The sequence below is a fragment of the Haliotis asinina genome, chromosome 16 (genome assembly GCF_037392515.1).
Source record: "Haliotis asinina isolate JCU_RB_2024 chromosome 16, JCU_Hal_asi_v2, whole genome shotgun sequence".
In the NCBI taxonomy this organism is placed as follows: Eukaryota; Metazoa; Mollusca; class Gastropoda; order Lepetellida; family Haliotidae; genus Haliotis; species Haliotis asinina.
The window spans coordinates 44,282,636-44,300,488 of NC_090295.1; the positions used below are offsets into that span (position 1 = coordinate 44,282,636).

The following is a 17,853-nucleotide window of genomic DNA, read 5'->3' on the forward strand; positions in this document are numbered from 1 at the left end:
AACGGGAGGGTCAAATAGCGCATCGTCCCCCATCAAGTAGCCGGTCAAGCTCTGGGAGATCGAACCGCTAACGGCTACCCTACAGGAGCGGATTAATTACCTCACTGAGGAGTGAAGGTAAAATAGGCAATTGAGCCTCAGCCACCCTACACGGAGCAAACGCTTCCCCAAGAAGACGAAACTCCGCGGGATCGGGGGCGTCCGCAGGGACGACCACCTGCGGCACAGCCCCTTGATCTCGGCTACCCTGCACGGAGTAAACACTTCCCAGGAAGACGAAACTCGGGTCAGTGCTACCGCGATCCATTCGCGTACCTGCCCCGGGGACGAACGGAGCGAAAAGCTCCGAATCGGCCTCCGTCGGTTCGCCGAAAAAGGAAGGCGTCGAGACCTCGTGAGATCGACCGCCGAAGTAGGGACCCCGATGCACTGAGCGGAACCGATGCAGGCGGCAAAGCCGGTGCTCGAACCGCCAGTTTGGTTGCCGGTAACCCCGACGCACAAGGGACCCGTCAACAAGGACAACAGACCCAGAAGCGCCGAGTTGTCGGAGTCGGCCTACCTCTGGTTCACTGAAAAACCAGGGTGCCGAGACCCCGTGGTGTCGACTGCCGAAGCAGGAACACCCGATGCACTGAGCGGAACCGAGGCAGGCGGCAAAGCCGGTGCTCGAGAACCACCAGTTAGGTTGCCGGTAACCCCGACGCACAAGGGACCCGTCAACAAGGACAACAGACCCAGAAGAGCCGAGATGTCCGAGTCGGCCTACCCCTGGCTCATTGAAGAACCAGGGTGTCGAGACCCTGTGGGGTCGGCTGCCGAAGCAGGGACACCCGATGCACTGAGCGGAACCGAGGCAGGCGGCAAAGCCGGTGCTCGAGAACCACCAGTTAGGTTGCCGGTAACCCCGACGCACAAGGGACCCGTCAACAAGGACAACAGACCCAGAAGAGCCGAGATGTCCGAGTCGGCCTACCCCTGGCTCATTGAAGAACCAGGGTGTCGAGACCCTGTGGGGTCGGCTGCCGAAGCAGGGACACCCGATGCACTGAGCGGAACCGAGGCAGGCGGCAAAGCCGGTGCTCGAGAACCACCAGTTAGGTTGCCGGTGACCAACGGTACGAGACCCGATGGACCGGCGCCGGCAAGCGGAATTGCACCCGAGCCGGTGCTCGGTGCAAAACCCCTAGAGCCAGCTGGGAAAACGACACCAGAGCCGTAGCTTGGATCTGAGATTCCCACAGGGACAGCAACCGTGCCTGAGCCTAGACCCAAGACTTGGGTGCACCCCGAAACTGTAACAATCAGAACCAACTAATGGTAACTGATGTACAGAAAACATACGCAATTGAACACACAATATGCAAAATATAAACGCACGGGCGATAATAAATTGCCAAAATACATTAACCCAGCTAAACAAGAAAGTATAAGCGGATAAATGCAATAACAAGTGTGCACACACAAGTGCGTAATGCAATGAAAAAGACGAAAAGTCTTAAAAACCAACATCCCCATTTTGACTGAAACAAGAACAAATGGGTTAAGACATCTTAGCATGTAAAACATACTAATAAGAAACACGTAGGAATAAGTGAGACGCAAGCGAAACACTTCCCGCACTAAAAAGAAGCCATAAAGACCGCCATCTTGCCTGCCACATGACAGGAAGATAGGACCCGACCGGCAAAGTTACAACAATATATGAATGAAAATTTCAGCCAAGAAATTCCAACTAACGCCCGTGCGAAAGAAAAGGAACCATACATACAGTAGCTGACTCTTTCTCACTCATAATTCCGTAGGCAGATAGCACAAAAACTATCTAAATGGACCACACACGTCTTTCTAGTCGAACGACAGCATGAAAAGTGAGGTGCGAGGTAGACGGCCAGAGTTACCTGCTCTTGGCTGTAGGGGGCCTGGGGGGCCCTGTAAAGGTGGTCCCACAAGACAAAAACGAGTTTTTTGTTTTGTAAATATTTTATTATCAAAATAGTTACAACTGTCGTAGGGATTTTTAATGGACATAAAAATGCTTATATGTACCCCAAGGAGGACTTCTTCTGAAAAAGAATAATTGCTGGCTACAAGGAGCTATACAGTTAGAAACGACCGGCCCAACACATAATACATCTGCCACCTGCCTTCAGACAATAGTTCTAAGGCTGCATTGACTCACTGTCTGACCTGTTTTGCCCATGCGCTGATCATCAGGTTGTAGGTGTCAATATCCAAGATGTGTTCCATAGCCGGGTTTGTTGGGTTGGACTTCATCATGAACTGGTAATACAATATGGCTGACTGGGCCTGGTCCAGCTGCAACAGCATCAACAGCCATCACAGCAGCAGGTACATCATCAACTATCCACATACAACAACACTACATGATACTAGTTATGCGCCATTTTGACTTTAACTTCGTAAGACCTTTCTAAATTCTATATTTCCTAAGGCACAGGACAAGGGGCCTGTAATCCTGTACATCTTTTGAAAACACAGAGTGATTAATTTATAACCTCTGAGATCTTTTTATCTAGCTTGTCTTTGAGCAATAACATTCAACCTTCGGCAGAATTAGACACAAAATATTTTGCCATGTTATTTCCTGAATGGCCATAAAGGGAGATAACTCCAGGTCGTTTAGTTTATGAAAAAAAATCAGCCGATATTGTTCCATAAGCTTTGGGTATTGACCAATCAGAATTAGACAAATTTGTCGCAATAAAATTCTACACTACATACAACACTGTACACACATTACCTCCAGCACCACACAATGACACAATACAACACCACCTTTAACATGTTCAAAGTTCAATACCACACTAGCACAGGCAACACAGTACTACACTAGTAGGCACAATACAACAATACATACAATACATCCCCCCACAATACAACACCATCAACAACACAACAATGGCTAAAACATGTCACATGATTCGCTGACTATTATACTGGATGTATGTCCATTTTTATACTATGTTGACAAGAAACACAAAGCTAAATGATACCTTGTATGTGCTCTAATTATCCATCAAGTTATGTATATGTATTCTGGGCCGGAGGTCTGTTCCTGGAATAAAATTTTGTTTTGTGGTATCTGTTATACAAAACCCTCCCAAATGCTTTCCTTCACTCACCATGCCTGCGGCAGAACAAGCCTCGATGTAATGCTTAACATCCTGGTTCAAAGACTTAGTCTTGAGAGAGGAAACATTAGCAAAGGGACTACCATACTCAAGCTTCTTGCCAATCTTGGAGGCACTTCTTGTAGAAGGCTGTCTAGTCTTAGGCTTCACTGAAGAATCTGTTTTCCCTGATAACTGATTTTGTAACTTCTCAGCATCTATCATACGTTTAATATCCTGTGCTTCACTGTGTTCATCATATTCATGTTCAGATATGTGCCGAGCTATCACAGCATCAAGTATTTCCTCTGGAATATCAGGAAAGGATTCAACTTCATCCTGAACAAAGGATCCCTGAAACATCGTCCCACTATCATCTACAAAATCTGTATATTTGGGACAAGATTCTGCATCCACTGCACCTGAAAGACTAGGCGTGAAAGTGTCAAACCCAGAGGCACCATGTTCATGGTGTTTCTTATCTGTCTTCTCTGAACCATATTCCTGTAAGATTGGTTGCCCTCGACGATGGGCTTTCTGGAAGTCTCTATGTTTTCTGTGTTTTAAAACATCCTCACTCAGTGACTGAGAAACATCCTCTTCCTTCTTTGAAATCAAGAACTGACTCCGGAACGCCTCTAGAGAAGCCTGCCAATGTTCTTCCCCTTGTTGTTCCCTGTACAAATCAGCAGAATGCTCTATGTAAGAGGCACCTGTCTTACTAAAGAATTTCCTGCTTTGTTTTTTTCTTTGATGTGGAAATGATTTTGAAAGTTCTGGGTCTTGTCTTTCTTTTAAAAACTTCAAAGAACTTGGCACAACAAAAATGGCATCTGACAAATCCTTGGTTGTCTCCCCTTCTTCCTGCATCATGGCTCCAAGGGCAAGCTGAGTAGTGCGCATGCTGAGCACTGTGGAAGAAAAACAGGATATGTCTGTCGATATGCATGATAATATCCAGTGGGGAATGAATTGAATTACCCTACCATGAATTTTATTTGTAAATGATGTTTTGAGAAATTTCATATTATCCTGCTGAAGCAGTTTACAAATGAAAACTGTACTCTTTGAAGATCCATCCACAGAAACAACACTGCATTCGTAATAACTGACATTCACATGCAGCTCAGAAGTCAATGTTGAGAGTTAAAATTTGTTAATATTTCAATATTTTCAATGATTGTCATTAAGGCTGAAAATATTAAAAATACTCTTAAGTACTCTGGAACTGTGTCGTCATCATGCTGGTCACACAATTTGTTTAATCATGTGTTTTTTAAAGAAATTTTAAAAACACAACATCTGCCAGTGGCATGGTACAATACAAAAAGGAAAGCCATCCAAAAAACTCAAAAAGTTACATGACATTACTTTTCTTTACACATTCCAAGTATACTCTCATTTTCTGTACAGCCTACTACTGGTCAATGTCATGTTTGATGGGACATCACCTGCTTGCATGTCACAACTGGCATAATGGTATTAAACATACCCCTGAAAAGGTCTCTTTCCACCTTGGCTTTCGAAATGACAGGTTTCTTCCTTTTCCATTTGTGTCGACCTGCAGGAACTGTAAACTTTACCTTTGCAGACCCACTGGAGGACAATGTTGATGTGCCACTGAAGCACCTACCTGGAAATTATGAGTAAGTGAATATGGTTTTATGCCACTTTAAACTGCAAATCTTTCCAGCTTCAGCTAGTTTAGGGGTAGGGTCAAAGAAATCATCAGGAATCAAGTCTCTTTGCCCTACATTGTAACCTTGAACTGACCTCTCCATGTTAAATGAAAACTTTTCAAATATGGACAAGAGTAAGAAATGATACATTTAGGAATACACTTTCTTAGTTAAGTTCAAATTCTTTAACGACTGACGGTTCAGTGTATGAAAGGCTGAACACTCACTTGTAAAATATTTGTCCCATTGGAACTTAGACAGAGTTATCTCCCTTTGTATGCATCATTAGTTGAGAAAATAATTATGGTCATCTGTTTCTGTAGAATTATTTTTATAAAATCACATTCCTGTGTCATAGCTACACTTCAACATCATCATAAAGAGTAAATAAACAATCATATCTTGCAAGTAAAATGAGACTTTTTATCATCTGTATTGTAATCACTGAAGCTTTCTGCAGTTGTGTTTCTTCAGAACTCAGTAAAACTTCCTTTCGAATTACATAGCTCTGAAACAAAAAGCTGATAGCCATCCCTGCAACCAGAAAATGTTTCCAGACAGAGCCTGAAAATGCTCCTTAGTGGATAATAAATAACAGAAGACTGAAAAGTAATCAGGATGAAACAAACTAAATAACAACAGAGTCAAAGAAGCAATTCCAACAGATTCCAGTTTCCATTGCCGCTTGAAACCATGACTGAAGAGCTTAACAGATTTCATTAACACAGCCATAGCCTACCTGGAAAATTCAGTCAACACATTGCATACTACAGGTTATCCAGGGTTTGACTGCTGGATAACAACTGTACATGTTAACAACAGTGGAAGTTAAAATATCTTTCAGTTTGTATTGTATACTTACAGAACATTGCAAACTAAGGGTAAAATCATTTTTAAAACGTTATTCCAAGTCACTCATGTGCCTCTATGAATTTATATGGCTAAAAAGGGAACAAAACATTTCTGACTTTTAAATTTAATCATCCAACTGGTGCCCTTTCTAATTACTGGTAGCCCTCATATTCACCAAATGCCAAATGACATCAGCTACCCATCAAACTAGGGGGCCATGACTTGGTTAACAGCCACCAAGAAATCCTATTGAATATTATGGATTATGCTTTTATAACTTTTCATCTTTCCACTTCATATACACGAGTAAGTAAGTATGCACAATCATGTGTTTCAGTATTCGGCAATAACATGTACACATATTAGCAACAATAAAATTCAGTTAATTTAATCATCAGTGACAACTCTTATATTTTCAGGTAAATTTCATGCAACAATTACGCCCATAATTACTGATATTAATTCTTCTTGGACATACAAGTTTTGTCACACAAGTTCTGAAATTGTGTATTTGTCATCCACTTAATGCACAGTTAACGACTGTATCTGTTTATTACAAGTATTATTTAGTGCTCGATTATCTAAACTATGTAGAATAACTCAGTTTTGTTCATGTCTCTGGGTGTCCAGAATAGGTAGTAATCACTGGTTCACATTTGGTATTTCTCATATTTTGTGTCAGGAAAGTACAATAATCATCAGCAGTGATTTCAGAGTAAGATGACCCACAAAGATTTGTTTTAAAATTTATCTTCAGTAACCCATGCATGTCATAAGTGATGACTATGGGATTGTGTGGTCATGCTCGCTGATTTGGTTGACCACCACATGTCGTCCTATCCTGCCTCCACAGAACGATGCTCATGCTGTTGATCACTAAATTATTTACAGACTGTCGCCATACAGTTGGAATATTGCTGACTGCAGCTTAAAACTAAAATAACTCACTCACTCAGAATAAGACACAAACGCATAATCAACCGAACGACTTGTCAGAGCACACTCAGAATTTACGTAAACTTGCTTGACGCCTTGCATAATCAGATTCATAAACTCTGCTGTCAACAAGCTATCCTGACAAGGATAGTGGGTGTTTCCGATCTATACCAATGAAAGCTCCACCTTTCGTGAAATAAATAGTACATACCATCACCCTTCAACTATTCACTCACACAGCACGTGTTTGAAGCACGTTCGTCTGCAGCGTTCCTGTTCATCTTCGCTGAACTTTCATCACATTGGTTGTAGCTTACCTGACACGCAATGAACCAGTGAATGTCTAGGATCTGTCGTAATTTCACACCCCTCTCTTAACAAGAATCCATTCAATGATGCTCTTCTGTGTATGTCGATTAGAAAAACAAGCGGTCTTTTCAATCGCAATAAATGCGACATCGTGTTTACCGTCAGCCATGAAACTCCATGCACTTCACCTTAAGGGAGACAGTATTGTACCGAAACAAAAACAAGTGTTTGCAATATAGTACATTTCATTTTCTGGAGATTTTATAGATTTGTACTATTAATACTTACAATATATATTTTTGTTCTACAACATACAACATGTATTCATATTAAAAGGTAATAAATAGGATACGAATAGTTACGAGCATAACTTCTCCCCGGAAGTGGACTGGAGAATTTCGTAATCAATCGGCGGGAAGGACGAATTAGTTACTCCGCGATCAAGATAAACAACGCAGGAGTTGTCCACATTATATAGGTATCTGTTTACAGATCAAAGACCTAGTTTGCTTTCGAAACGAGTAAGAGTTCCATCCGTTCCCGCATCCAAAGGTTACACTACAATTGTTAAAGAAAACTTAACAAATTACTAGAGAAATCACAATAAATTTGAATAACGACTTAAAGTCCAAAATTTCAGTTTGGCTTGAGGGAAACGGAAGGAACTCTTTCCCCGAAACGTTTTAGTTTCGTGTGTGTATAAAATTCCGATTCAGGTTCTTTATTTGACTTCGACACAGGCCAATCTGCTGAGAAAATATCCTTAAGCGTGAATGAAAACATTATTTCATACTCAGAATCACGGTGATACAGGATCATGTATTGCTTGTCAGAATGATGATTTGACCCATTCTAGGTCAGTTCCTGCTGCCTGATTACCTCTTGCTTAAATATGACACTGTTACATTTGACCAATATTTGAAAACTGCTGACAGTGGCAAAGAACCATTCACATCATTTGTGTTTGCTGTCTGATCTTCTGCAACTGCCCCCATTCTACTTTTGCTTATTTCTTTGTATTGGTGGGTCATTCCAGAGACCAATAATCCTTTGCCTCAAAGTTTTTTTTGGAAAAATCAATGTTGGTAGGTTGTTTATGTCACAGACAGCCTTATATTTTCCTACCTTTCCATCAGAAAGCTGCTTCCCCTCTGTCTTATAGTTATATAGAGAGTTACATTTGCTACAAGTATTTGGCTCACATACAAAATCACATGTTTCTCCACCTGTGACAATTTGAATTCACATTGTTGTCACACATTTGGCTGACAATACAACATCTAGTAGGGCAGTATTTCAGGGAAAATACACATGAAATGGTGGCCAGTGGCAACCATGTACTCAGCAAACTAGAAATGTCCACCCCAACCGTAAGCCTGGCTACTGTGCCAAACACATGCTATAATCGCACCCAAAACTCTATAGCAGCATGTCCATGAGCTCATAAGACACATCAGAAGAGATAGTAGGATTGGATGCCTTATCATGCTTATTAAATAACCTGTGCAGCTGATAAGATAAGTTATGACTTTTTTTTCAGATGTAGAGGATTGATGTCAACTTCATCATGAGAGCTCAGTGTTGCATATGTGCAGACCTCTTTGAAAATGATGACAATATCAACATTGCAGCAGTTCCCTGCGGACATACATTTCACGAGGAATGTGTCATGAAGTGGGTGGAGTCTTCTAATTCCTGTCCTCAGTGTCGTAAATATGTAAACAAGAAGCAGGTCATTCGAAAACTCTACTTTGATGCTGGAGACGAACCAAATGAGAAGGAGAAAGACCCTGATAAACTTCAGAATGAGTTGATGACATTGAGAAGCAAACTGAAACAGCGAGATCGAGAGAAAGCAGAATTAGAATCGTCCAAAGACTTGTTGCGAAAGAATGTACGTGACATTGAGGAAAGCAAGTCTGCAATACAGAAATTGTTGAAACAGGAAGAAGGAACTAGTTCATCGTTACGGAAGCAGTTGGCATACTTTGAGTCACAACAGAAGGCACTAAAGACAGAAAGAGAGTCATATAAACGTGCACAAGCCAAGTTGGCAGCGATGCAGCATGTGGAGGGATTACTGTCAGGTGGGTTCCTCTGGGGGTCACAGTTCACCCATATATCAGCACATCACAAACTTGCACCATCGCTAGACACTTAGTCCTACTCCTGTATCCATTTATGCTTCAATGTGGTATCAATCCTCCAAACTGTGTACTTGTTTTTCAATAACATGGCATGATTGCTAGTCAGGGTGGGTAATAATTATTGAGCATCTCAAACGAGTAAAATCTGATCAATGAACCACATGGAATACAAAAAACGTGAAATGGTGAAAGTTAACTATTGTCATTCATAATGTATTATGTCAGAGTGTTGTAACACTACAAGTGGAGAGTATAAGTGACATTTGTTATGCTTAAGATCATAATGATCAGAAGAGCAAATCAGCACGTACTGAACATGCACGGGAGAACCTTTGTCTACTGAAGCCAGCTTTTATCAGTTATTGAAAATAATTGGACTGAGAAGGAAACCCCACCTCACCTCAAACCCCACCTGCCATAAACATTGTGTTCAACGTTTGAACATTAGTAAATTAAAGGCGCACTGATGCGGAGCAATTTCCGTGTATTGGTGGTTTCTTTTTTTTTTTTTTTTTTCTCCTGTGAGTACCCAGATGATATCCCAGAATTCGTGACTGGTTCGTGATCTCTCTCCCATATGTGCAATTGATAGTTTATGTGTGGACTGATCAACAAAGATGAAGTCATTTTACTTCGTTATTATGAAAACAAATCAAACACCTTGAAGTTTACTCATCTGCCAGTGGTATAAAAAACCCGTTAGGACTGAGAAATAACGAAGTCAGTGTACGTCTTTATATTTTGTCTTATAACCTAATTAGTTACTTGTCACATTTGTATGCATTTTGAAAGTTAATTAAAAAAAACCCACACGGTCTGCTTATACTTACAGTGAATTTCTAACATGATTTAAATATCTAAACATTGTATAGATGGCCAACGTGAATCATATTTCACCCACACCCTATTCATGACCTAGTGCATGTTTTCTGTAATACAGATTCTGCTGTATGCTAGAAGAAATAAATTAAACCAAAACCAATTTAAGACGTACGAAAGTTATAGCAACTATGTCAGGCTATTACATCGTTCAGGAATGTATCCATCAATATCCACATAAAAGAACGATATTCCATTCGTCTGCAGCTGGTAAATACACCTGCTCTATGTCTTGAGTCTTTCAACAGTCTAATATGCGAAAAAAAATTTCACACTGGTGTATACGTAATCTCACTGGTCACCCAGGACATCACACCTGGCAACTAACTGTATGATGTCCGCCATTAGTTAGCCAATAATGAGCAACAATCAATCAGTCAAGGCAGTGGCGGTTAATTCTTTGTAGAAAGGATGTTGTTTTTATACCCATACTTTACAACAGGGTGTAAACAGTATAGATTACGTAAATCTACACTCATAAACACTGCTTTTTTGATAAATCCGCTGTGGAAGTAATTAATCAATCAGTGTGTTATCGGTTAATCCTTTGGTCGATGTTTGTTTTTGTTACTCAGCTGATAAACCCTCTTGCATCACTTACACGCACATATTACGTAACATTCAATACGTTTGCCGCTACAGACCTTAATTTATAATGTTGAGTATTTACTCCAGACAGGAGAAATGCCAAATGGGAACCTATGTCGAGTAATTTTAGTGTTGTTACCACTATTTATACCCATTATAAATTCATTAACTGACCATCAAGTGAATGATGACAAATAACACGTGTAGGTTTATACCACAAAACGCGAGTTACAGCAAGGAAAATGTAATCTCTGTGTCGCATGCAGCCTGAAAACACTTATGGGCCAAAACTATTTTGAGGATACCAACGGAACTTCATTGTTACAGAAGAGTGAGTGAGTTGAGTTTTACGCTGCACTCAGCACTATTCCAGCTATATGGCGGCGGTCTGTAAATAATCAAGTCTGAACCAGACAATCCAGTGATCAACAACATGAGCACCGATCTGTGCAATTGGGAACCGATGTCAACCAAGTCAGCGAGCCTGACCACCCAATCCCGTTAGTCGCCTCTTACGACAAACATAGTCGCCTACTGTTAAATAAGAAGTGAACATAGGTATTTGTTGTGTACTTGGGTAACTGGGTATAATCATTTTTTTTTACGTAAGAAAATTTTCAGATTTCTCTACCAATGGCAAAGTCGTTGTTATTAGTTTATGAATTCAGATAAATCAACTGTGTGTTTTTTATTATCATAGATAATAAACCAGGGTCATAGCTACAAAAATTTATGTATGATGTTAGTTATGACAGCTGGACCAACCCTCAAAACTATCTAAATATAAAGCTTTGCGATCTTTATGAAACAAATGGCTTGCTACGTGCCTGTAGACATCATATTTTCACATGACATGATTAAATATCGAGGTAAAAAACACAGAAATAGGATCAAATTGGATCAGTCACTATACCATCCAGGCATCAGAAAAAAAAACTACACTGCTGGGATGTTTTGTTACAATCAGATAAGGAATACCATGGCTATTTTTCAATAACAGCATGTGGCATCCGGCCTAGTCACTTTTTAGGGTGAAGAAATTCTGCTAATGTGGACAGGAGCCCAGTCCCTTTGTCCATCACGGTCGAGGGAGCGAATGCTGACCAATTTGCTGCTTGGTTTCATAATTAGACCGTTGGTGAAAAACGTTATTCGTTCCGCATCAGTGCCCCTTTAATACTTGCATGGACACAATCTAGTATGCCACTCTGTTATGTAATCTGGTGGACAATCTCAATATAGTTCAGTATTTTCAGTAATCACCTGATCACAACCTCAAAGACTTTATTCCCTGGCAAACTCTCATTTAATCCTTCCATTGTAGCATATTTGTAGTTGCAAGATCCTTAACACATCAATAATACATCTCTTCAGGTTGTGAAAGTGATGCAGAGTCCATCCTGGAACAGTATGGAGAAGGGAAGTCAGCATCGAGGCAGCTTGCCCATTTCTGTTCCATTATGAAGCGTGAATATGAACAGGCCAAAACTGAAAAAAGACTCCTGAAGGACCAGCTTGATAAAGTGAGGCGTGAGTTGTGCACCAAGACCCGTCTTCTGTCAGAGTGTAGCAAGGAGCTCCAAACACTGAGAGACCACTTCACCCAGTCAGAGGAAGACCTCAAACATGCAGAGCAAGATAAAGAAAGAATGAAGAAAAAAATTCATCATTTAAAACGAGCTATAAAAAGTCCAGATTGTGCTAGTTCCAGCTTTGTTGCAACATTGACTGAAGACAGTCCTGCATTTATCACTCCTGTTAAACCAGGTCTTCAGGGGAGCAAAGATGGTGTCATTGACCTTGAAAATACTCCTGACCCAAAACTGGCCTTGACACCAGATTTGTTCAAGGATACACCAACAACTGAGGCCAAGAAGCATTGTGTTGAAAATAATATGAAATTTGTGAAAATTAGCACTGCTTCTACACAAAACCCTGCCAAACGACCAAGAAACGAATCAAATGATCCAAATCATTTAACAGCTTTGGGGTCCTTGAACATCTTCAAAAAGAAGCAAGGCCCATGTTACCCCTCTGTGTCAAGGAAGGGTTACGATGGACTTGGGGGTCATACAACATTCACTCAGGGGTTAGGTGGTAAACCCAAATTTGCAGTGAGAAAAACAAAACCAACACTGTCCAAGAGAAAGGACTGCCAGCAGCCTGATTTACCATCTCTTGGTAATTTCCTTGAGTGATACAGGAAGAAAGAGCCATGCTGTTTGTGATAAGTGATTAAAACTTTGACCCCAAAATTTTATTTATCAAATTCAGGTGTGAGGTTCCTCATTTACACATTGAGGGACTTCTTTTCATAATGATTCCAGTTTGTGTCAGTGTTTTTATTATATTTAACAGCAGACATTTGATTGACTGATGCCAAACTGCTGAAGACCTGGATAAGAATATGATCTTCAGTAACTCATGCTTGTTGTAAGAGACAACTAACAGGATCAGGTGGTCAGACTGACTGACTAGGTTGACACGTCATCGTATCCCAATCGTGTAGATAGATGCTTATGCTGTTGGTCACTAGATTGTCTGGTCCAGACTTGATTATTTACAGACTGCCACCATATAGTTGGAATATTGCAGAGTGCATCATAGAACCAAGCTCACTCAGTGACTAATTGAATTTGGATGTCAGTGGTATCAACACATGTAGCTGATGTGCTTCTATATAAGTGATGCTCATGATGTTGATCACTGGATTGTTTAGTTCAGGTTTGATTGCATGTATTTACAGACCGCAGTCATATAGATGGACAATTGTTGAGTGCCTCGTTATAACAATGAGCAATCATAATAAATGAGTCTCTGTTCACAGTATGTGTGAGTAGTGTAAATCTAAATTTACTCATTTGAAGTACACTGGACCTGAATAATGATCTTGTGATACTAAACATGTTCGTGTTATGTGTTGACCACAAAGCAGGAACATATAATTGTACAGATTTATCATTTCTTGACAAATCCTTTGTAAACCTTTAGATCATTTGGTTTTTTTTACTTCCAATCTTACTTTTGACAATACATTTAGAAAATGAATCGTGTCAAGTCAGTTGGCAAGACATGGTGTAGTATAGCTTATTAACCTGATGCATTGAGGAAATAAGGGATGATATTAATTCCCTGAAGACAAATGCTATTCGCAGAGAATGCTTACTCCACAAAACTGTGTAATGAACCTGTGGCCCAGTCCATGAAGTATTCGTAGCATTACGCCATTCTTAAGCCAAGGCTATTTTATGGCATTACAATAAATAAGACGTTTTGTGAATCAGGACCCTGAACAATATGTATGTAATCATTATCATATGTTTCCAATTGATCTTAGAGATCTGTAGCAGATTTCTGTGGGCATTACTGCCTGTTTTCTCAAACAGGTATTGGTTCTCAAATGAAATGTGAACATTTCCACTGGTTTTGTATGGTGAGAATATATATGTATTTATATTGGTTAAAAAAAAATATGTGGCTACTGACATGAAACCCTTTAAAAGAAAATGACAAACTTTACAGAAAAAAAAGAAATTATATTTTGCCTCAAAAGCAGACTTTTGTTATATTTTATTTTGGTGTATTCAGGTTACAGATCTTGCCAGTGTATGCTGGAACTATGATGTATGGTCGATATGTACCGCACACTATAGTGACTATAATCAGTATCTCCATCTGTTTGTTTGCGTCACACACTTACAATCAGTAGGTCACCTGCACAGTAACTGTTGGCTCATCATCCCAAGCAACATCATAAATGAATGAATGAAAACATGGATTTAAACTTTTCACAAATGAGTGTTGTCCACGAAACATACAAGTACCTCTATATGCTTTTCCATATCATTTCAAAATGTCTATATGTGAAAAAGTTATATTTGCAATCCATGAAGAAATATGTATGGATGACTTATATTTCGAGCAGAAATCTTCAGGGCCACGCATTTCCATTTTTAGGGGGGTTTTTTTCGGGGGGAGGGGTATTTTTAGAGTAAATGAATGAGTTCAGTCACAAGTAGTCATACAGAAACCATAATAGAAGAAAGATTAGCAAGATGACACCTACAGAAATTTATCCCAGCATAATGAGAAAATAGCCTCCAAGTTACCCTTTTTCTGAAAAAGGTGTGACATCTAATTTGATTACCAATAACTACCTGTAGGGCATCAAGTCTGATGTGTTAATACTTGGACCAGAGATTCAACAGAATCCGTTATCTGTGATGAGTTTTGTGCACCCAGTGAGGAAGAGGAAATTAGCGACACCATTGTCAAAACCACATTCAAGGGCTGGAAACAGTTTTAGAAAGATATATAGGTGTACTGACCCTAACCAAGTAGCTTCTATATATTTCTTTCTAACACTGGTTCTAAGGGATGCACACCCCTGTGGAATACATGACAGTCTGACAGTGATAGTGCACTTTCATGTGCATATTTGTTACAATACAAGAACATAAATATGACTTCAGACTTGACCTCATTACTGACCAGTGGTCTAGCAGCACAGTATGCGTGACTTTCTCCAAGCAAGTTACAAATATTAGCAGCCATCACTACTTCAGACTTCCAGGACCTGACCCAAAACTCAAGTGTTGAACCATTCTCTCTCCTAGTAACAGCATCTGATGGATGAAACCTCCATTTGCTGGTGCATGATGTAGTCAAATGTTTAAAGAGCTGTTGAGTCAAAGAACGTTGTTACATTCTCCACGTGGGTAAGATATGTGAAGCCCGTTCTTGTCCCCACTGCACTGTAATACCGTCATAAACTGTGAGACACTCCACTGACAACAGTGTCTGCCAAGAGAGAGATGGTGGTACCATGTCCATAGCCTTATTAGACCAGACTAAAAATGTCAGTGCCATGCCTGCCACACTGCATTAATTGAACCAGGCAATAATCAGCATGGTGTCTGCTCAGCCCCTTCTATGTGGGGCATCATGGCACAGTGAAAAAACAAGCGCAAACAGAGAGAGGTTCATGAATCCTTTTCACCTCTATCTGTAATAACTTGGTGTAAGATCCACTGGGTTACATGAACGAGTGGGAGGAATTGCTAGATCTATAATTCTCCTGAGATAAAGAATAAAGACAGATAAAAAAAATGTTTGTGGACATTGCAGTGACTGACTGGTTTTGCTGTTAATACCTTCAGGACAAAAGCTGGACTTGCTATCAGTAACGTCCGCTATCTGCATGCAGCAATTAAACGACTGAGGAACTGTGACATCGACGGTCAAAGGGAAGTAACTGTAAACGCTCTTGAGGAACAGTGTCATTGACGGTCAAAGGGAAGTAACTGTAAGCTATGTTTTCAACTTGCTAAACGGATTTACTTCCCTTTAGAAATCTGGCAACAAGTCTACATTTCACGTGGCTGGGTCCCGTGAAACTCCAGTAATAGATTTGGGTGTTACTTTGAGTGGGTCCAAACTGATGAAAATGTTTTTGGACCCCCTCCAATGTTAAATAGATGGGCAGATGTAAACTAGAGGGGGTCCTCACTGAATTTGATGAGTCAAAACACTCCCAAACCCTCTCTTGAGCCCACACTGAAACTCCCATCCCGTAAAACTTTTTTCGACGACCGCTAAGTGTTTTGTTAATTAATTCAAATAACCTGTTAAGTGGCCAAGATCTGAAGCTTCTGGTGTGTTTTGTTAAAGTCAAGTGGTGATACATTCAGTTAGAAGTTTCATGCGTTCCTTGTTTTGTTGATAGTAGAATGTTTCCTGATTGGCTAGATGCATAGCTTCATGGACAACAGGTAGGCGATTTCAGTCAGATGAAACCAGGTATTCTGTTACCTCAACAAAACTCATTATATCTGAGGCGCCGTTGGACTTGCAACCACTGTCACGGATGCAAAGGGCGGGGTTTTCACAGCCGAGACAGGCCGTGGATGGTCAAAGGGAAGTAACTCTAAATCTCTTTTTCCAATAGCTAAACTGGCTTACCTTCCTTTCAACAAGGGACACAACTCCTGACAATTTATGAATGCATTCGTAACTACTCGTGTCATTCCGGCAAGTCGGATCGAGTAGTTACGAATGTTCATGAGTGGTTCGCTCCCATGCTTTGAGAGTACATGGAGCGTGGGAAGTTTTAAGCGGGACGCTGAACGGAGTTCGGACAAGGGAGTTCACTCGAGTACAATCACGATTACTTCCCTTAGACCATAAACAACACCATGTAATCTTCAGCGTGGTAGTTTTTGCCATCAAGATAGACGTAGAAACAAGATAGACTTAGATGAGACGGAGGCAGGTGTCGTATCTGAGGAAGTGAAAAACTGTAAAACATCATTCATCCAAACTTCGGGTCATGCACTGATCAAGGACTGAAGTGCCTCTTGCTGTTTTGGTAATGTTTCCTTAGCTCAGTGACTGCTGATGTATTCAAAATGGTCAGACAGAAATAATCTCACAAAGTTTGTCTATAGGAGTCATTTAGATGTACTTTGGATGTGTATTTGGCTGGTAGGTGATTCGTTATCTCCCGATGACTTGTTTTGCTTATTTGGGTTTTTTTCCCCTTACTTTACTTTTCCGAATCCAGTTTTAGAGGATCAATGCCCTCACAAAGAGAAAAGAATATCCAGACGTGTACCTTCAGGTTTAATATACTTAACTATCAACAAAACAGAGTTTCCAATAACATGTAGGTACTCGGCGCTATAATCGCAAGCCCATGATTCAGAGGAATGGCTCAGAATCCACAGGTTGAAGCTTAAGGTGAGGCCGTTTGACTTGTGAGGTGAAAGTTATTAATGTCTGGAGTCGTGTTAATGACACAAACAGAAGCGCCAGAACGAAGTATAATGCATTTATAAACGTTGCCATAAGGATCTGCATTGCGTATCGTGTATGTGATCCACAGGATGTTTCCATAGTCTGGCGCCATCGTTGCATGCTCCCACGCAATACGAGTTTGTATGGTTGCTCGAAGAACTGCCTTGCTGTTTGCACTCAACAGGAATTTCAGTATGTAAATAAATGAGTCTGGACCAGACAATAGGAATTTCAGTATGTAAATAAATGAGTCTGGACCAGACAAACCCCTTTTGCCGACATCGTATATATACATATCACGGTACAAGAGCTACTGCTTATTTCATTTTGTTTCATTAAAGAGTTGCACAAGGGTTCCATACCAATGTATGGGTTTCATCATCACAAGACATCGATTGTACCCTCTCTGCAGTCTGCTTGCCAACATCCGCTTTTACTGTCGGGGCATGTTCGTCTTTTGTTCCAGCCGTTGAAATAGTTATATACAACTACCAGATTTGACAGTGGAGCCACCAAAAGTAACAAGGGCACGTC

General features: G+C 40.5%; 2 protein-coding genes across 2 annotated transcripts in view; one reads left to right on the plus strand and one right to left on the minus strand.

Moving 5' to 3' along the window:
• LOC137268197 (DNA-directed RNA polymerase, mitochondrial-like) overlaps positions 1 to 7,098 on the minus strand; it is a 40,205-nt gene extending 33,107 nt beyond the window's left edge. The window contains exons 1-4 of the mRNA XM_067802734.1: positions 6,919 to 7,098; positions 4,627 to 4,767; positions 3,147 to 4,045; positions 2,191 to 2,319 (exon numbers count right to left, since the gene is read on the minus strand). Coding sequence (XP_067658835.1) covers positions 2,191 to 2,319; positions 3,147 to 4,045; positions 4,627 to 4,767; positions 6,919 to 7,060 — 1,311 coding nt within the window. The 5' untranslated portion in view covers positions 7,061 to 7,098. The remainder of the gene's footprint in view (positions 1 to 2,190; positions 2,320 to 3,146; positions 4,046 to 4,626; positions 4,768 to 6,918) is intronic.
• A 195-nt stretch (positions 7,099 to 7,293) lies between these two features.
• Positions 7,294 to 14,076, plus strand: LOC137268373 (E3 ubiquitin-protein ligase TRAIP-like). The gene is made up of 3 exons (XM_067802933.1): positions 7,294 to 7,388; positions 8,451 to 8,997; positions 11,899 to 14,076. Exons 2-3 carry the CDS (start codon positions 8,478 to 8,480, stop codon positions 12,720 to 12,722), a joined length of 1,344 nt encoding a protein of 447 aa, XP_067659034.1. The 5' UTR covers positions 7,294 to 7,388; positions 8,451 to 8,477; the 3' UTR covers positions 12,723 to 14,076.
• The last annotated feature ends 3,777 nt before the right edge of the window (positions 14,077 to 17,853 follow it).